This window comes from Mollisia scopiformis, assembly GCF_001500285.1.
Source record: "Mollisia scopiformis unplaced genomic scaffold LY89scaffold_13, whole genome shotgun sequence".
Lineage (NCBI taxonomy): Eukaryota > Fungi > Ascomycota > Leotiomycetes > Helotiales > Mollisiaceae > Mollisia > Mollisia scopiformis.
The window spans coordinates 683879-704442 of NW_017263593.1; the positions used below are offsets into that span (position 1 = coordinate 683879).

General features: G+C 46.2%; 5 protein-coding genes across 5 annotated transcripts; 4 read left to right on the top strand and 1 right to left on the bottom strand.

The window, feature by feature from the left end:
• Window positions 1-6517: 6517 nt before the first annotated feature.
• Window positions 6518-7621, bottom strand: LY89DRAFT_82571 (uncharacterized protein). The gene has a single exon (XM_018223434.1). The coding sequence runs from the start codon at window positions 7221-7223 to the stop codon at window positions 6636-6638; it is 588 nt and encodes a 195-aa protein (XP_018070738.1). The 5' UTR covers window positions 7224-7621; the 3' UTR covers window positions 6518-6635.
• Window positions 7622-7877: 256 nt separating this feature from the next.
• LY89DRAFT_586573 (putative FK506-binding protein 1) lies at window positions 7878-8656 on the top strand (the record flags this gene model as incomplete). Its single annotated transcript, XM_018209376.1, has 6 exons — window positions 7878-8002; window positions 8112-8176; window positions 8241-8301; window positions 8361-8381; window positions 8524-8565; window positions 8629-8656. 6 exons carry the CDS (start codon window positions 7878-7880, stop codon window positions 8654-8656), a joined length of 342 nt encoding a protein of 113 aa, XP_018070739.1.
• Window positions 8657-9170: 514 nt separating this feature from the next.
• On the top strand, window positions 9171-13194 carry LY89DRAFT_685381 (ubiquitin-activating enzyme E1). The gene is made up of 4 exons (XM_018215071.1): window positions 9171-9589; window positions 9707-10077; window positions 10135-12121; window positions 12167-13194. Exons 1-4 carry the CDS (start codon window positions 9584-9586, stop codon window positions 12899-12901), a joined length of 3099 nt encoding a protein of 1032 aa, XP_018070740.1. The 5' UTR covers window positions 9171-9583; the 3' UTR covers window positions 12902-13194.
• A 120-nt stretch (window positions 13195-13314) lies between these two features.
• On the top strand, window positions 13315-15111 carry LY89DRAFT_617572 (putative glutathione S-transferase omega-like 2). Its single transcript, XM_018210806.1, has 5 exons — window positions 13315-13429; window positions 13497-13631; window positions 13688-14017; window positions 14077-14529; window positions 14583-15111. Exons 1-5 carry the CDS (start codon window positions 13331-13333, stop codon window positions 14688-14690), a joined length of 1125 nt encoding a protein of 374 aa, XP_018070741.1. The 5' UTR covers window positions 13315-13330; the 3' UTR covers window positions 14691-15111.
• A 2146-nt stretch (window positions 15112-17257) lies between these two features.
• LY89DRAFT_719115 (uncharacterized protein) lies at window positions 17258-18268 on the top strand (the record flags this gene model as incomplete). The annotated part of the gene is made up of 2 exons (XM_018218469.1): window positions 17258-17804; window positions 18003-18268. 2 exons carry the CDS (start codon window positions 17258-17260, stop codon window positions 18266-18268), a joined length of 813 nt encoding a protein of 270 aa, XP_018070742.1.
• Between the last annotated feature and the right edge of the window lie 2296 nt (window positions 18269-20564).

Consider the following 20564-nt stretch of genomic DNA (forward strand, 5'->3'; position numbering starts at 1 on the left):
GTAAAGAGTTCTCGTTGTGATGGCGTGGTTATATATACCCTGACGTGTCCACAAAGCGTCATCTCGATAATCATCAGCCATCCAATTCACTTCTCCATTGTTCCACTCTCCTACTCGGTAGGTCCAAATTCATCGAACGACGCTACATTCACGCTCGACCCAACCAAAATCACCAATTTTCGAAAACGATAAAGAGACCTCAAAGAGTCCCGTATTAGCATTTACTACAGAGACCCATGACCTGATCCCTCGGAGATCACCAGCGCTCGCTTGGTCCCGGGTGGCTCCTTACGCACAACTAATAGGAGTAAAAACTCCAAGAAATCTTGGCCGCGTTATTAGGCATCACTTTCCGGAGCTGGGGAACAGCGTGAACACACTGCATGAAGTGGTAAACACTAAGGTAAAAATTAAATGGCAACAAACAATCAGGAATAACAACAGAAATGTCGTAGGATGAGTAAGTTGCACGATTTCAAGTAATGAGCAATACCCAATGTCCAATATCTCCAAATCACGTTTGAGACAAAGCTTGAAACACGGTCACGACACTTCACACCGACATTGAACGATCATCCTGTACGGGTGTTCTTGTTAAAGAAAAGAGACAGTCGATCGAGAGTATATATACTTCGGGTATATCTAGGACCCAGGTTGTGGATTCCAATTCACTTTTAGTCTACGACTCATGGGAGTCAATCTCCGAACCGTTCTCCGCGGCTAGTGAATCTATAAATTCACTTTTTTTGGTCCTTTGCTCTCCGTTTTCCACTCTCCGCCTTCCATTCACTTCCCTCGGCCCCCGTCCTCCGTCCTCTGTCCCCTCTATATAAACCCCCTCCAGCCTCTCTATAATCCACATAAAAACATTCCTTAAACGAGACCAACATAGGAACGGATGGCGGTGGTGTTTAAAGTATCATCCTGGCCGCGGTTTTAATTGTGTAAAACTAGTGTAGTTTATTATGCTACGCTTTTTTTGTAGCGTTATTTACTATAAAAAGTTATAAAATATTATTGTTGTTAATTAAGTTGTTGATAATAATTGGGTTATTATTGTCAAATCTTAGTATTATTTTTTTTAGAAAATAGTATTATAATTTATTTCGATTGTTTTGTTTTATTTAAATCGAAAATCTATTATAGAGGATTATTAAATAATACGCTAGTGCTAACTAAAATATTAAAAAAATCATAAGATTTAATCTCACAATATATAATATATTTTCAAATTTTAGGCATTTTAACCACTTAATATAACTTTATAAAACTATTATTATATTTATTAAAGATTAATAATTTACTAATAAAACGATATATTCGCGAATAAATTATTTTACAAGTAAATCGAAACAAATCTTGTATTTAGTATCTTAGACTATTACTTGCAATAACGAAAAGTCACGGAAAATAATTAATTTAATTTTAAAATAAATATACAAAGTATTTTATTTTTGGTTTAATTTATAAAAAAAAAAGAAGCTTTTTTGGAAGGAATTAAAGCTTTATAAAATATACTATCATTCTTTAAAGATGGTTAGCGAACTATAAAAGAAAGAGGAAAGTAAGAGCAATTGGACGCCGTTACTAAAGAGGTTATAAATAAAAATACTAAAAAGCCTCCAGTCGAAGAACAAGACTCCGGCGAGGATACTAAGCATCAGATGGCTCTATATAGAGTTATTGAGAATAATTGATGGCAGAACCCTTTCGCGAAGAAGAAGTATGTGGTAATCCCGAACGAAGATATGCACGAGAAGCAACCTCCAAATGCGGTGGAGTCAAATCCAATGTAAGAGAGTTAACTCAGCGTCACAGCCTTGCGATAGTGTATCTAGGAATCGAGTTCTAGATTCCAATTCACTTTTAGTCTGCGACTTGTCGAGGTTATCGAATTCTAGATTCAATGCAAGAAAGTTAACTCGCTCCCAAGATTCACGGTAAGAGAACGATTGCCAAGCTTTTACTATAAGAAAACTCCTCTCTCCCCTCTCACCCATTCTTCAGAACTGGCCGGCAAATTGTCTGCAATCTCATGGAAGCCCCGGGCCAAGAAGCCCTTCCATGCCTGGATCTTGGTAACTATCCTTATGTCCAACTTCATCACAACAACCACCACAAGAACATTACCTCAAGGGGGAAGTGGATGGACAACGATAGAAAAACGGGATTTTTGACAACAACAAAACAAGAATATCGACATCGACAACACAACATTGACAGCAATTAACAATAGATGCAATAGTCTATCACATTTTCATTCAGCCCCTCAAAGAACCAAACCAACACCGTAGGAAAGAAGTATTACCCGGTCCCTCTCAACGTGTCCAATCCCGGCTTACCTGTTTCTTTTGAGCTTTTGATACTGTAATCTTAGAAGGATCTGGGCTAAGGGAGAGCGTGAGTCAGTAAAGACGGGTTGAGAAGGTGAATGTACTCGCAGACGGAAACGTGAAGGAACGTCAGGTTGTGATTCAAGCTTGAAGTTCAACCATGACGAAAAGGGTGAACTACAGCACTTTAGTTGCGGATCTTCACTAGAAGACTGACACTGTCGGAGATTCTCCTCTTTACATATGATAATTTGTTTATCAGCTTCAGCTCTACAGCCAGAGTCTTCTGGATCACAAATATAGTCTGCAGACTAGCAAGACATCATTTTGCGTGAGGAGAGCGCAGGGGACAGAAGTAGAAGATGAGAGTTCTGTCCTAGGAGGTATGATGCAAGAACATTTATGCAAAGAGATGAGGAGCAGTCTAGCATCCATTGTAGACTCAGGAAGTGGTGAAAATCAAAGAGAGTCAACACAAAGAGGTCCACTGTCATCCTTTGGCGCTAGCTTTGACGACCATTTAGAGGGACCGTTGTCACAGCGTAGAGCTGTTGCGGATATCGGATACTGTTGCGAGGAGAACAGAAGATGAGTTGAGGTTGGTTTCGGCAATAGGTTCCTGGGGAAGAAGAGGAGAACACTGGGTGTATATAGGGTGGTAAGAGAGTCGCAAGCCCGCAGCAATAAAGTTTTCGTGGACAGCGAAAAGGAGTTGTCGATAACAACAGATTATCTGCAGCCAACTTTCTCATCAAAGAACCTTCTTCGTTGCCTGACCATCCCACATCCTAAGACCGCACAAAGACTGGTCGTCCCAGGTCCTCCCAAGACGCCACTCTGGATCATTGACATCCCACGTCAGAATTCCATGCGACTTTAGTCTTAGTCATTCGATCGCTCTGCCCTTTGGGGAAATGTTCTCTTTCCCAAAAGCGTTAGGCCGTAGAAGAGTTTATATACTTGTGAGAAGTAGTTAGCGTGATATCGGGGTTGGGCCTGAGTCACCATTTGAAATTGTTCACTCATATCTTCCCTTCACTCCCACGAATGTGGCTGTAGATCGGTGTGCCTTTGGTGCAGCTCTGGTTTTCAAGATTCACCTCTTGTTGTTACTTAGCTAGTGTTGGAGTTATTGATGGAGGTCTTGTTGATGTTTTGGAGAGCGATGTCAACCCAGACAGGATATTGGGAGCTGTGACGCTATGGTATGTCCGAGAGTATTGTAAGAGGGAGATAGTCTTAACAGAGTGAAAAGAAGGCGGCGATCAAGAAGCTGAATTGGAGGAACAGGCGATGTCCTGTGCAATCCAGACCTTGAAGACACTCCATGGCTGAGCAACTGTCAAGAGGTTGAGAGCATTGCAGAGTGTCAATGATCCTCGCAGAGTCGTTGCTCGTTGACCAGGCTTATGGTCTCGTTGTCGAAGCCCAGGACGAAACTGTGGATGATGGCATTTGCTGCCTATCTTGGGGTGATGGTATCCATCCTGAAGTCTGAATTGCGCAGCATAAGGCAAAGGACGGTGATGAATAGGAGAAAAATATTGGTAATCATAAAGTCGGGCTTTGTTGACTGCTCGTGTTTTGAGTCTTAAGAAAGGCCGCTATGGCGCAGAAGACTTATCGAATGCAGTGCTTCCAACATAATACAGTACCAGTCGCCACAAGCACGAGGGCATTCCTTTCTCTCCAGCGATTCCAGAACCTCAGCATTTCTCGTATGATTCGGGGAGACTCACGGCCCGCAGAAAACTCAACGGTTCAAGAAGAGGTGGGGCTAGAATCATCTCAAACTACGTCCCGGGCCGCGTCTTGGAAAACAATAACAAGAATGCCGGCCTGCTCCGTAGCGTACCACACAATATATTTGAAGGATGTGGGACAACCGAGTGTGATTCTGATACCAGGAAATGTGGATACTTGATGCCTGTTACTCCCATAAGTCATATGTATAAGTGACCAAATCGCGCATCTCCATCACGAATCTCCATATTTTGACTGGCTGTGCCAAGCTGGTTGTGATGGATGAATTGTTCATCAGTGAGACGGTTCCCTGATGATGCGTGTGCCAATAAATGTCATGGCACATATGAAGCAGAAGTGTTGTGAGTGAGTAAAGGACAGTGATGCTGTGTCACGTTACACCATACATACGGTTTAAGGGGGGTGACTCGGTTTCTACCTGCGTCAAAGGCATACGAAAAGCCGGTAATGATTTTGTTGAGTTGACACTACAGAAAACTGCCGTCTACATCGGCTTGAAGGGAGGCGGTGGTAGCTTTCGGAGCAAGGGCCGTCGAAGTCGAAGCACACGCAAGAGGCTTCGTCGAATCCCAGAGCTATTTTGGGTAAATGCAACTTCCTAATTTGAAGCGGGAAAGATGAAGCCGGGCCTTTCATCCAGAAAGAAACCTGCAGTGATCAACGGCGCTTGGACGAGAGCTTCGCAAGCACGGTTTAACTTTTCCATCACGTACACTCAAAAATGTGTGCTTATGGAGGCCTGAAGGGGGACGGAAAAAAATAAGTTGCTGAGCATAAAGCATGTGTGATATCGTGCAACCTTGATCAATAGGGCTGCCGCGTAAATCTTCCGGATTCCCGTCATCCTTCCACAGAACCCGCCATCGACTAGAACCGAGCTGTAACTATAAGACGTGCGGTATCATCTAAAGCTTACATGTTTCGAAACAGTTCCTCGGATACTCCCCAAAAGGTGACTTTGGAGGAACTCATTCCATGGTTCATATCCATGGCCGGTTGGAAGGCAGTGTCGGCGGATCTAGTGCTTGTCTTCTTGGGAAATAACTATAGCTCTGCAAAACGTGCAACGAAATGCCATTCTTTTCCCAGTAATTGCAGTTTCGCAAGCGAGCAATGTGCTAGACTCGGCAGCGGCCGGAGAAAGCGGGAAGGTTGTTCAAGGCAGTTGCGCCTCTTGAATTAAAGTTTAGAGGTTCCTGAACACAACGAAACGCCCAATATGCACCCCTTTCTGAAAACAGATTGGTAACGCGAGTCACGTGAGCGCACTTAGCTGTGCGAAAAATGTACCCCGCTCTAGGAGCATTAAAGCCGCGAGCCTCAACTTTGATCCCTTGTGCTTTGACATTTGAAGAGAGGCAAAAAGGAGACAAACTTGGATAATGAAACAAAGAATCGGGCAGATGGAGGTCAACAAGAGCATGGCGGTCCGATCATCAAGGTCGAGTCGAGCAATGAAAGCTCTGCTGGTGCTGGGCTCCTTGGCGGCGATGATACAGCCGACCCCTCTAGCTATTTCATGTATGAGGAGATCCTATGCAATGCCTGCTTCGCGTCGTCATTTTGGGCCGCAAGATCGGTCAGTTCCTCGGTGGTGTGAGCGCAACCAGGCTTCGAACGGATAGGCACATGCGAAGCTGCAAGATTGTTCTCGACACCATCAGCACCATCAGCACCAACATCTATAGTTTGACGTGATATCGAAACCGGGCGAGGAGCCAGACGTTGTGTAATAATGGTTGACATTTTGATATAGTTCAATATCAGGCAGGTGATAAATGATTCGTGGAATCTGTCGAGCAGCAGCCGATCCGTGGGGTATAAGTGGGATGCTAAGTCGATTCGCATCAGATAATGGATTGACTTGGACTCATGATTGTGTCCCGCCAGGTGGGATAGATACAGCACAGTACACATGCAGCAACGTCCTCTCTACTTTTTCTTTTTGCGTGACCGCGGGAGGGTCGTCTCCAGATGTCGGTCTTCCAGGCAATCAAGCAATAAATCTCATGTGCGTCTCAGCAGCGATTGATTAATCATATGAGGTGAGAGCGCCGGATATTTGCATGTACCCTGGTGATAGGACCAGACGGCAGGCGCGCGCAAACCGCCAGAAGCTGGTATTTTCTTATTCGACGGCGATATAGGACAGATGGACCACACCGAAGTCCCGGTTCTTTTTGCGGGAGCATGTCACACAGACGCAAGCTCTTCTGCGACCCGACTGGACCCGAGGTCGAATAGCGTCGGTAGTTTGTCTCCTCGAATTGGTTGCTTCAGGTACAGCAATGCACGCCGACATGGCGACAATAACTTTTGACTTGACCTGGACCAGGCGTGCGGCGTGTGGCTTGATATGTACAGCCAGCCGAGCGAATGGTCGATCTGGGACCGTCGAACTGCATGCCCGCCACCATCGGGACAGGGAAGCCAGTCGGTCTGCAGCGCCCGCATGTCGTCGTTCTCCGGCCGCGAAGTACTACTGTACAGGAAATAGGACGACTCGATGGATGGTGGCAGACCTGTGCCGCCGCTGGATCAAGCGGTGACCCATGACGGTCTGCTGTTGCTGCGTGCTGGAAGAGGACGGAAAGGGTCTCGGGCCAAAAGCAAGTTCTGCTCGGGATCCTTTTTGGCGGTTGAGGCGATTAGGAAGTAACAAGTGACAAGGAAAGCAAGGGAGAGGGAGACCTCGACGGGCAGGCCGGGGAGGTGAATGGAAATACTGTACTGAACCGGGGTTAGCTTTGCAGGCTGGAAAAGTATGCTGCCAAAGTCTACTTGGGTCGATTGGCCATTGAGACAGCGCAGCGATTCAAATTTGATCGGAGAGCAGACCCTGCCCCTGAGACGATCGAGCATCCCTGACGTAGGCATGGCATGGGCATAGCATGCATCAGAGATGCAGAGGTGGTCTCGATAAAAAAAGACTCGCAGCATTGTGATTTTCTGTTGGTGCTCCGATGCGTGCCATGTATTTCGAATGATGGATGCCATGCATCCCCTCACTTTCTCGAGACACCATAGACTTCCTCTGCTGGGTCCGACAGGTCTTCCAAGGTGGCTCAGGTCAAAAGACGGCAATAGCCACCAGCTCGGGTCCGCCATTGAGCCCGTAATAGCCATCTGGTCCGTCGGAAAGTATCGCCTCGTCCACACAGGCCTCCAGTTACCGTCCTCCAGTTACCGCACCATGTACGAAGTACCTATCGAGAGTCGCGAGAGAGAGCTGGACCTGCCAAGAGGGATGCACCTGTGTGAGATGTGGACCTATGGAGACCTATGGAGGGGGATGGGCAATAAGCCCCACCATTAAACCTCCTTAAGAGCTTTTAAGCTCCTTGTTAAGACTAAGAAGGTGTAGGGCGAACGACGCAACTTCCACTCGGAAGGACGTCTGCAGCATCCCCGTCGAGCACTCGTAAGATATGGCATGGCGATGCATGGGAGGGGAGGGGAAGGTTTGGTAAGGCAGCGTATAGTACCTACGTCGGCGAGGTTATGTGAGTGGAGTGCGGTGCGTTGAAGTGGAGGGATAGTCCATAGGTAGTTTTAGGTAGTTTTAGTAAATTTCCAGCTACCGAGAATCGACCTTCGACATCATCCGCCCCAAAACCATAAAGACCTCACGCTTCCCACCCAGAAACCACTTCTTTCCACATGCTCTCTTCTTTTGCCCAACGACAAGCCCAACGTCAACTTCAACTATCTTCACGCCTTTCAGGATCATTCCATCTTCGTCCCTCCTTCAATCGCACTTTCACTTGTACGCCAGCAATCATGGGTGTTACTAAGACTATTCTCCAAGAAGGCAGTGGCCCCTCTCCAAGAGTCGACGATACTGTCACCATTGAGTACACCGGCTACCTTAAGGACACCTCCAAGCCTGATAACAAGGGCAACAAGTACGTTCTTGCTTCCACATGCCATGGTCATTGGGCAACGTCTCCGGACCTCTTCGAGCTTCCTCTCTCGTCAAGTGTACCACAAAAGCTGACTTAGTACTCTTTCCAGGTTCGATTCCTCCGCCGGCCGTGGTGCTTTTCAAACCCAAATCGGAGTTGGCAGAGTCATCAAGGGTAATCCAACCCCATACACAACCCACACCCATCGAGGGCCAGGATGCTGATAGGTTCGCAACAGGTTGGGATGAGGGAGTTGTTACCATGAAGCTCGGAGAGAAGGCCACGCTGGATATTACCAGGTAATTGATCCCAGATCTTGACATCCATGTTGAAACCGTGGCTAATCCTTTATCTGCAGTGACTACGCATATGGTGCCCGGTAAGAGACAAAATTTCCTTACGGGATATGCTGTACGACCATATCATGGAAAACTGGTGCTGCAAGCCAATTGTCCAAATCCGTTGCACCCCACGCTCTGAAGCCGATGCCGAGTAGCTGCAGAACTAACATTGATGCACAGCGGCTTCCCCGGTCACATCCCACCCAATGCAGACCTTATTTTGTACGTACATCCCACGTGTATCTCTCTTGGAGCGCTTCGTCCAGCCACTGACGTGCGTTCTAGTGATGTCGAACTCCAGAAGATCAACTAGAGCACGCAGGCGACGATGAAGCTCGTTATTTTCCTTCCTCTTTAGAATTTCTTAGGTCAGGGACCATCAGGGGCGGAAAATATGGGAAGTTGCTAGATCATCAATGCAAAGCAAATCGGAGATCTTGCTCGAAATATCCATCATGCACATGCTTTTTCTTCTGTGACAAGGGTTGCTATCTGCATTACACGTACATCGGATGTTCCTCAACCCTCCAAGCCCACGAAGGTCTTCCCCTGGCCTTCCACCGAGGATTCGAAAGCATTCACTTCCGGCGGGATCTGGTTGCCGATGTTTTCTGGAAAATTATTGCAGTCCAAGAATTTCATGGCGGGGTCCAGCTCCGAAGTTTATCCAGCTTCTCGAACGCGTAAGGAAGCAGGGGCGGGCTACACCGAGGCAGTCTCAAGACTAATCGTCGAAGATTTCAGTTACTCCGTGTACGTAGTAGTAACATGTAGATGTCTGGTTCCCTGCCCCAAGATGCTAAATGTAATCTTTCCAAGATCAGAAGATCAACTTAAATGATTTCAAATCTATGATACATCACGTGATCCTAGAAACGCTTAGAGAGCAACCGAATCCATGGAATCGTGCAGTGCATTGAGGCTCTGAGAACCAGCTGCCTGCTCGCCTTCTCAACTACCTAAAAACTGGATTTCATTCACTTCTCCTTTCATTCTCTACAACCCGAACTCCGAACGACTTTCAACTTCACCCCTCCTATCGAAGACTAGACACAGATAAAGCTATTTCCCCGCACCGCGCTCCCAGGCCTGACGGACTACGTTAGGACCCAAGAAACAACTCTACTTGGGACGCGGATCAAACGCCACCATTCCATCCCAGGTACTACAAGAGAGAGAGGGCGAGCAGGCAAAAAGAAAGCTGTCCGACGCGGACGATACACAACCAAGAAAAAAGATCATGGCGGTACGTTGTTCTAACCCCTCCTTAGCTATATTCAGCCTCGCGCTCGAAGCTTCCGAAGCTCGAAGCCCCTACATCTGCAGATTAGAAAGACCATTAGACTAATAATCTTTGATGCAGGCAACCGCAGATGTTGATATGGAGACCAAGATGCAGGTAGACGAGTCGGTCGTGGGCAACAACGAAATCGATGAATCACTATACAGCAGACAGCTTTACGTGCTTGGACATGAGGCTATGAAGCGTATGGGTGCATCAAATGTCCTCATTGTTGGTCTAAGAGGTCTCGGTGTCGAGATTGCAAAGAATATTGCACTGGCTGGTGTCAAGTCTCTCACCCTCTACGACCCCGTCCCCACCGAGATTGCAGACCTTTCATCCCAGTTCTTCTTACACCCCGAAGATGTTGGGAAACCAAGAGCAGCTGTCACGGCACCTCGAGTGGGAGAGTTGAATGCATACACACCTATCTCGATCCACGAGTCAAAGAGGTAAAAAAAATATCTCCTCCAGATTTAGTAATAAATCACTAACGCCATATGCTACAGCTTGACCTCGGATCTCTCACAATTCGACAAATACCAAGTCGTCGTACTTACCAATACCCCTATTAAGGACCAAATCGTTATTGGAGATTACTTACACAAGAAGGGAATTTACTTGGTAGTGGCAGATACCTTTGGCTTGTTTGGATCTATATTTTGCGACTTTGGCGAAAAGTTCACCGTTATCGACCCTACAGGAGAAGCTGCACTAAGTGGAATCGTTGCTGGTATCGATGAGGAAGGGCTCGTATCTGCTCTGGATGAGACGAGACACGGTCTTGAAGATGGGGACTTTGTCACGTTTACGGAACTACAAGGAATGGAGGCCCTGAACAACGCAGAACCTCGCAAGGTCACGGTGAAGGGTCCATATACTTTCTCGATTGGGGATGTCTCCGGTCTTGGACAGTACAAGCGAGGAGGCATGTACACTCAAGTCAAGATGCCAACATTCATTGACTTCAAGCCTATTTCTGCTGCGCTTAAGACCCCAGAATTCTTGATATCTGACTATGCCAAATTTGACCGCCCTCAACAACTTCATATTGGATTCCAGGCCTTGCATGCATTTGCTGAGCAACATGGACGTCTTCCTCGACCGCAAGACAAGGACGATGCCGCTATTGTATATGGTTCCGCCAAGGCTTTTGCTGCACAAGAGAAGCTTGATGTTGAGATTGATGAGAAGCTTCTTGCTGAGCTCAGTTATCAAGCTATGGGTGACCTCAGTCCAATGGCTGCCTTCTTTGGTGGTCTTGCTGCTCAAGAAACCCTCAAGGCTGTCTCTGGTAAATTCACACCAATCAACCAATGGATGTACTTCGACTCCCTGGAATCATTACCTCAAAATTCTCCTAGATCAGAAGAGCTGTGTAAGCCTCTCGGTTCTCGATACGACGGCCAAATTGCAGTTTTCGGCAGAGAATACCAAGAGAAGCTTGCTAATGTCAAACAATTTCTGGTTGGCGCTGGTGCGATTGGTTGTGAGATGTTGAAGAATTGGGCTATGATTGGTCTTGCAACTGGACCCAAAGGCAAGATTAGCGTAACGGATATGGATTCCATCGAGAAGAGTAATCTGAATCGTCAATTCCTATTCCGTCCCAAGGACGTCGGCCAGCTGAAGAGTGAATGTGCTGCGGCAGCTGTTCAGGCCATGAACCCGGATCTCAAGGGCCATATTGAGACTTTGAGAGATCGAGTTGGAGCAGATACAGAACACATCTTCAATGAGACATTCTGGAAAGGCCTTGATGGTGTCACCAATGCTCTGGACAACGTTGACGCCCGTACTTACGTCGATCAACGATGTGTATTCTTCCAAAAGCCATTACTGGAGAGCGGTACCTTGGGAACTAAGGGCAATACTCAAGTGGTCATTCCTAGAATGACTGAGTCGTATTCCAGTTCTCGTGATCCTCCAGAGCAATCATTCCCAATGTGTACCCTGAGGAGTTTCCCCAACAACATCAACCACACCATTGCTTGGGCTCGAGAATTGTTCGAGTCATCGTTCGTTAAACCTGCTGAGACTGTCAACTTATACTTGAGTCAGCCAAATTATCTGGAGACGACTTTGAAGCAAGGTGGCAATGAGAAGGGGACATTAGAGACCATTCGGGATTACCTGGTTGAGGACAAGCCACTCGGCGTGGAGGACTGTATAAAGTGGGCCCGTCTTCAATTCGAGAAGCAGTACAACAATGCTATCCAGCAATTGTTGTACAACTTCCCCAAGGACTCAACATCCTCAAGTGGACAACCTTTCTGGTCAGGGCCCAAGCGTGCTCCAGATCCACTGAAGTTCGAACCAAAGAATGAATACCACTGGACTTTCATCATTGCTGGTGCCAATCTCCACGCTTTCAACTACGGGATCAATACTAAGGGCATGGACGATGCTGTCGTTCAGAAGGTTTTGGATGACATGATCATTCCAGACTTTTCGCCCAACTCAGCCGTCAAGATCCAGGCCGATGACAACGAGCCAGTAAGTAGCCTTATCCAACAAGAGATCTATACTAATGGCCATCAGGATCCAAACGCCAATACTTCCAGCTTTGATGATGGCGAGGAGCTGAAGCAGATTGCCGACAAGCTTCCATCACCAAAGCAATTGGCTGGCTTCAAGCTGACACCTGTCGAATTCGAGAAGGACGACGATACCAACTACCACATCGATTTCATTACGGCCGCGAGCAATCTTCGAGCTGAGAATTACAAGATTGAGCTTGCCGATAGACACAAGACTAAGTTTATCGCTGGCAAGATTATCCCTGCCATTGCTACTACCACAGCTTTGGTGACCGGATTAGTGATCCTGGAATTCTATAAGGTTGTTGATGGCAAGGATGATATTGAGCAATACAAGAACGGGTTCGTCAACTTGGCGTTACCATTCTTCGGTTTCTCGGAACCTATTGCTAGTCCAAAGGCAACATATATGAGCAAAGAGGGCGAGGTGGCCATTGACAAGGTTTGGGATCGCTTTGAGATCGAGGACATCACTCTACAAGAGTTGATTGACTTCTTCGAGAAGAAAGGTCTCAATATCACCATGCTTAGCTCAGGTGTCAGTCTGCTCTACGCCAGCTTCTTCGGCCCCGCCAAGCTCAAGGACAGATACGCAATGAAGCTTAGCGAGCTGGTTGAATTCATCTCCAAGAAGCCAGTTCCATCTCATCAGAAGGAAGTCATCTTCGAAGTCTGTGTCGAAGATCAGACGGGCGAGGATGTCGAGGTTCCGTTTGTAAAGGTCAACGTGCGTTAAAGTACATGATGGATGCATAGCATGGAAGGAAACTTGATGGCTGAATGATGGATGACTTGGTGTTATTATGGTGGCAATGTTTTTATGGCTCTGGAACCTAGACAGAACGTACACTGCATTTTCACAGACCGCGATGCGAAGCAGGAAAAATAGAAATGCGTCACTTTCCACCTTCTCCAGTGTATAATCACAAGCCAGCTCCTCGAAATGTCGTCGTGCATTTGCAATATCAAACAGCAACTCGTCGTAGGTTTTGTCACGATTAAGTAATCGCCCCGCAGTGCAGGCCCAGCCCTGGCGATCTAGGGTCCTCAACCTCGAACCACTATCGTCATCATTAGCAAGCACCCCTGTTTGAATTGTCAAGCAGCTTCAAATCAACCCCTCCTTAGAGAAACACAACATCAATCCCCCTCTACGAATTATTTAATGCTCCTTCGTGCCAAGCAGATTGGTGGGCATCTCAATCGACACTCAATCACAGCCACAGCAACAAGGAGATTCTCAACAAGCAACATAGGGAAAATGGTAAGGAGCTACCCCGCGATGTTGTTTGATGGACAGTAATGGGGAAATAGAGCTGATGAAATAGCAGCCAGAAGATAAAATCACCAGTTGGGTGGCCCCGAATGATAAGACTGGAGAATTCAAGAGGGGACAATCGCAGTTCAGGAATTGGATTAAGAAGGGTGGGGAGTTTCCTCCTGAGAAAGGGAGGTATCATTTATACGTACATCTTCCCTCTGCTAAGCTCAGCCGCACATGAAATTAACATGAACGGAACAGGTATCCTACGCCTGTCCGTGGGCTCATCGAACTCTCATTGTGCGCCAACTTAAGGGTCTTGAAGATATTATCCTTTTCACGTCGGTACATTGGCATATGCAGCAGAAAGGCTGGCGATTTGCTACTTCTACCGATAATGATGCGCCGGGTGAGAACGTAACTCCGGATCCGATCAAGGGACATGAAGGATATGAATACTTGCGAGATATCTACTTTCAGGTGGATCCTGAATACAAGGGTCGCTTTACTGTTCCAACGCTGTATGATGTGAAGCAAGGCAAGATCGTCAGTAACGAGAGTAGTGAGATTATCAGGATGTTCTACACCGAGGTCTGTTTTCCCCTCCCCTTTCTCCTCTTAGCCGCCAAAGCTGATCAAGGCATGCACAGTTCGACGATATAATCGACCCCAAATACAAAAACGTGCACCTCTTCCCCTCGCACCTCCAATCCGAAATCGAAGCAACAAACCAATGGACCTACGACGACATCAACAACGGCGTCTACAAATCCGGCTTCGCGACCACCCAAGACGCCTACGAGAAAGCCGTCACCACACTCTTCACCTCGCTCGACCGCGCCGAAAAACACCTCTCCTCCGTAACAGACGGCCCTTTCTACTTCGGCAAAGAAATCACAGAAGCTGATGTTCGGCTTTATACCACGATTATCCGTTTCGATGTCGTGTATGTGCAGCATTTCAAGACGAATGTGAGGGATATTAGGACTGGGTATCCGTATTTGCATAAGTGGCTGAGAAATCTGTATTGGAATATGCCGGCGTTTGGGGAGACGACCGAGTGGTCGCATATTAAGAAGCATTATACGAAGAGTCATACGCAGGTGAGTTTTCTTGCTGATTAGAGGGGAAACGAGAGGAGGGCTAATTGGTGTAGATCAATCAGTTTAGTATCACGCCTGTGGGTCCGGAACCGCCGATTTTGAGGGAGGATGAAGAGGTTCCGGCTGTGGCGTTTGCGTTGAAGAATGCTGGGAAGAAGTGAGTGGTAGGTTGGAACGTCAACATGTGTAGGTTCGTAGGTGTGTGTTACGATTATGTCATACGATTGCATAGCAAGTAATGGATGCGCTTTGAATGAATCCTAGTTGCTGATCTCCAATGCCAAATATTTTGCTCATTTGCTTGTCTGTTCTGATTAGAGTCAATGTCTCCTCTGTTCTCATCTCTGCTTTCTTAAACTCTGGATTGACTATAAGGATGAATGGGCGAGCAGTAAAGGGGCTAAACGAGCGCGAAAGCGATCGTTACCGAGAGCCATCCTGATGAGTGATCATTTTCACGAGTACGAAACTCAAGTATAGGCCTGAGATTGTTTGCAATTTGAATTCAAATTGCCTCTTCTCTTGCAATTGTACGGATGGAGGCCGCTCTCTTGCTTTCAGACCAAACAATAGCATATTCTCATCATCATTCTTACCCTTGTCAAGTCTACTGTACATTGTCAAGTAATATGTCTGATAATCACCATCCGTCAACAACCTAAAGCTCTTCATGTCTTTCCCTAGAAGCCGGTCCAAAGCCAAAGTTGCCAAACCCAGTCATGGTGAGCCTGGACTTTTTTTTGCCTATCTATCTGTTTTTTGAGGACTTCCTTGCAAATTTGAAGTTATAGCGAAAGAGTTATGGATTCTTTGAAAATGGATCAATATTGCAAAAATGTAGGCTGGTGAATAACGGAACTTTTTCCTGTGCCCCAAATTCTACCCAGCAATCACCGATCAGACGTTCCGTTGTCTTCGACTACCAACGTATTGTCAATATCTACTTTAACAATAATAAAACCTTTCATCTAATCCCTCGTCTCGTGCCACCTTTCCCTCACAGGTCCCTCTCTCCGAGTGTATACTTGATCTTTGTACTATCGGGAGCATAAGCGATTTTAGGGCTTGAAATTCGCTTGCTTGAACACCTACACAAAGCGAAGTTCTGGGTCACCTTTCGTGTCCGTGGGGTATTCACTTCTTGATGCGTGGCTCTGAACACAATTATAAATTCAGCCAGATTCCGAGACAACTTCAGTAAATCACACAGGCTTTACAACGAACGGTCCGGGCTTCGTCCTGACCGCCTCAGAAGACAAAGTACATGAGGTATGCTTTGTCTTTGTAAGCGGTCATCACTTCTCATGATCTACGAACAGAGCATATTCGATTTGGGCCACCTGACAAAAGAAGAGATTGACAACAACAAACATCATGACAGTAAAACGGAAGCACAAAATAGACGGCACTTCCCGTACCCCGCCGTGCCCACCAGCAATTGGTTGTCCAAAAAAACACGCAACTTTGCCCCAAGCAAAGCCACAAAATGGAAGCCCTGGGAGCTAAGAGGTAATCTAATCTAAAGTCAAATTAGTAACGGCGAGCTCTTTTAGCTATCGGTTTGTGTTGTGGGGACTTGCTTGGAAGCTTTTAGCTTGAATTTATAGCAAAAGAGTTATGTGTTTTTAGATGACTGACAGAAGTTTCGCAATCGTGTATTAGTGAACAACGGAACTCTTTCCAAAGACGGACAGAAGTTGCGGAATCGTGTACTAGTGAATAACGGAACTCTTTCCAATGACGGACAAAAGTTGCGGAATCACTGACCCATTGCTCGCCGATGATGCTGGGTATCCGTACCCGCCCGCGTACGGCGACGACGACGAATTCGAGGTCCGCGTTGGCGTTCCACCACCGTTGTAGTTCTCGAAGAGCGTGGAGCGGGGATCGCGCTGGTGGAGCGTTGAGGAGGGGAATCTGGGGTTGGGGGTTGGTGTTAATACATTTCTTCTCTTGGGGAGCTCCTTGGCGGCGACATCCAAAAATCAATGGAGAAGCTGGGGAGCTCGAGGAGATCCCCGCTTTTCAGAGAAATAGGGAGAAAGAGGAGAGAGTGATTGGCTCATGGGCACACCTCAGACTTTATGTCTTTTGCTGCTGCCGAGTATCATTCTCTGGTTTTGGAGAAGAGTAGAAGTCAAATGATGGACCGTCCTCGCTCGGTTCAGAAAGATAAATTTCTCGGAGCGTGCCATTGTTAGATTTCCATATCTGTGAGATTCTTCAAGACTGTGTCAATGAGGGCTCCTCGATCGGCTTTCTTGCGCCTCTATCACTGGATGAGGCCTCGACCTATTGGACCCAGGTATCTCAACGCATCATGACCGGGAATCTCCATCTATTATCCTCACCAAATCTTCAGCACCATCGACAATCATCGCCACAGTACAGCTCGTCATAGTACCCAAAGTCACACACCTGCATCGCGCTGAAGTCATCAAACTTCTCGTATCACCCCAAGGTCGAAGCGAATCGATTCGTCTCTTCTCGATGTTTTGGAACATCATCACTGCATTGAGTCCTGGCAACGGAGCTCGCTTGACATACAGTATCATCACCACAGTCTCAATTGCTTTCTTGCCCGGCTTCATCATGCTAGGGACCTCCTTCTCGATTCGGACCATCTGCACGAGGGACCATTCGAAGTTCCTGTCCGTTTCCTTGGAAGCAAGGTCATCGAGAAGAGCGGTCACCTGGCCTTGCTGGAACTGAGCGAGAGCAACCTATGATGCGATCGGCGACCGTTTTAGACAGATTTGAATTCAGAACTGCCGTACTCTCTACGAATGAAGCCATAGCACAAGCTCGATCTACACGGAGACTCTGTGGTTGCGAGGGTCCCCACCGCACAGCGCACGAGACATTCTGGGAATGTCGTATTTGTTCTCATACTTCATGCCAGAAGCATCCACTAAATACTGAACTCAGAGGCATACGACAATCCTACCTTTCCACAGCAGCACCTCCCAGACGAACCGTCACATCCTCGAAAGACAAACAATGGAAATACTTGACAGATCGCCAAAGAGACCAGATTGATGCAGAGACGAAACAGTTACTGCGGGACCTGAACGCCCGCATTCGGATGTTGTCAGACGCAGAGTTGGTACGGCAGAACACCGAACAAACAATACGGAAAAAGAAGTATGCAAGATTAGGTCTGGGATCTCTAGGAAAATGGGCTGCCGGTGGAATTGGGCAAAGCAAGACACTAGAAGAGCAGCTCGACGAGGCAAAGGCGAATGCAATTTCGATGCATAGAGAAAACGTGCCTGGTCCGATAATCTTCTGCTGAGAAACTTCGTCGCGAAGGATATTACATCCAATGCCGTCCAGATTGGGCTGGAATAGCATCCCAAACGCTTTTCTAGCAGGCTCAGGAGTTCTTCCCCAAAGTGTGGTTGTTTGGAAAAGAGAAGAATTTGCGTCATATGTGTCTTTGTGTCGTAGCAAACAACGAATACGTTTTCCAGATGATAATAGTACGCTGGGAGTTGTATCACGAACCCGATCTGGGCGTTTGGCATTTCCTCAGATCAAATACAAAACGATTGTAGAGCGGGATGACGCACAGGAGTACGAATCAGCCAAAAAAGCTTGTGAAGAGGTCATTAATGCCCTCGTGATCAGAACTATGGTTGAAGGCTGCCCTGTTTGCAAGAAATATCCGCGCTACCGCCCTTTTACAGATGCACGGAGACGAGAAAATCGTGACCTTAACAATATAAAGCCCTTCTAATTCGAGCTTGGCACCGTTAATTATATAGAGCAAGCAATTAAAGCCTACTATTGTGTTACCTAGCGAATTTGAAAGCTATTAATGAGATACTTGCAAACTATTTATAGTCTTATATTTTATTTCGTCTAGATTTACTTCAGATTTAGACATAATTAACCCTCTCCTACATCCTCGTTGCTTTGTTAATATGCTTAATCGTGATAGGCACTGTTACGTGTTTGGGTTCTAAGACTCTAGAAATTACTGCGATGTGGAAACCACTTCGTTAAATAAAAGCGATACAGCACCCATTTCTAGACTCCAAAACTTTTCTTTTCTTTGCATTTCAGTAACGCATTGCAACGGAAAGCGGCAATAATATTAAAGTTTATTAACACATCAACAAATAGCAGGAGGATATTGTACTTGGAGTCGCAGTAGCGGAAACTTCAATAATGACGGATTTGAATTCGTTTGGCACTGCACGGAGTGTAGAGGATGTTTTTGTTATAGTATAACTGGCAGATGTTAAAGTATTCTTTTATAATAAATAGATGGATAGCTACTGATTGGTAGCATTAAAAGGAATCTCGACAACTATTAAGAAATGTACAAAAAGCCAACGTCACAGTAAATAATTACGAAACTACTAAGCCCGCGATAATTTCATATTCCATGCCTCTAGATCCTAAGCCTAAGTCTACTCGATTTGCTGGGACAATGATAGAGCTAGAGGTGGGAGCGGTTATAAGCAGGCGGAGATACGACCAAGGAATACATGGAAGTCTGATAGAAGATCTAATTTTGGGAGATCTGGTCCTTCAAAACGATGTTCGGTCGATAGTATTCCATGTTGCCGCATGCCCGGCTCTTCTTCCCAGTCTTACTTACAATCCTACACCGCCTACTATACAAGATTCGTAGGCAATATCCCTACACTTAACCAAAGCCATCAATGACATCTTCACACCACACCCAACCCTTGGCAGAAGACTGAGCCTTCATAGAAGATTACGCCTTTCCCAAAAGCGTTAGATCCTATGTTTATATGCCTGGAGAAGTTCTTAGCGGGGAGTCAAGCTCACAGTTGTTGCCGCCATTCACCCGCTCTTTCCCCAATAACAAGACTACTCATATTCACTTCTTGCCCTCCTATTCGCAGCCTAAGTGGCTGAGACTTCTTCCCTCTTCTCACAACCAAGAAGTATAAAAGAGCGGCCGCCTCACCCGCTCTATTCTTTTTCTTCTTCATTATGTCGGAGACATTCAATGATGGAAACCTAGACGGTGTGGTGCCAGAAGTGGGTGTGGAACTCATCACGGGGAGAAGAAGTCTGAAGTCTTGCCTTGAGGAGATATAACCTTGTGTGAAGTCGAATAAAGTGGAGCTTATTGACAATAACAAGTTTGTTGACAGCAAAAAACGTTGCTTCAGATTAATTACTAACTGAGGTTTCTGGAAGACAAAATGCGAATTTTGAAGTCCCCAAAGCTACCAAGATATGCAAAAAGCAGAATCATGGTTTGTGAACGTGTTGTTGCGTCCTTGCAACATTCTTTGTGTTCGTCTCAAGTGTTGGCTTGCTAAGTGGACAAGAGAACTGTTTATATACCCCACCGTCTCTCAAACTCTCGCTAGGTCTTCCAATGAGTCACCGACCAAGGCTGAATATCATGCAACAAGAGTGAATATAAACATTCCGCCTCAGTTCTCGGACCCATCACATAAGGCTGTAAGGCGCCCAAGTATATATAGCCCGGCCGGCCCGTCTTTTCCCGTCTTCATCTTCCTCCGATGCCCCGAATTCCAAGATCCAGGAAATTATCTGAAAGATGTGATCCCTTATTAACAATGGGCACAGTTCTGAGAAGTTATAGATCTCAGAGCTATTTTCTATTATTTAATAGCAAAGTGCACAATAATTGATAGTTTCCTTGGCAATTAAACTATTGACAACAAACAAGGAGTGACAATAAGCCAAACTTCCTTGACAACAGAAAATTCAATGTTAAACATGAATAACCAATAGTTTATAGCTTATAGGAATAAGTCTCAAGAAAAGCAAGAGCCGGGATCGTCCACCAAGGCCAACGTCCTGGTCGAGCGCTTTCCCTTTACTTGGCATATAATTTTGTAAAGAATTTAGGAAGCTATTTATATAGAGAAAAGTCCACTAGTAGTCTACTCTCTCGAAAAGCAGATTCACGTAAGCTTTCATTATTCACCGCTAGGGCTGCAAAGTGAATTACTACTAAAATACGGAAGGAAAATGTTACCTTCACCATTCGAAAGACTTTATAAACCTACTTCGCCCCC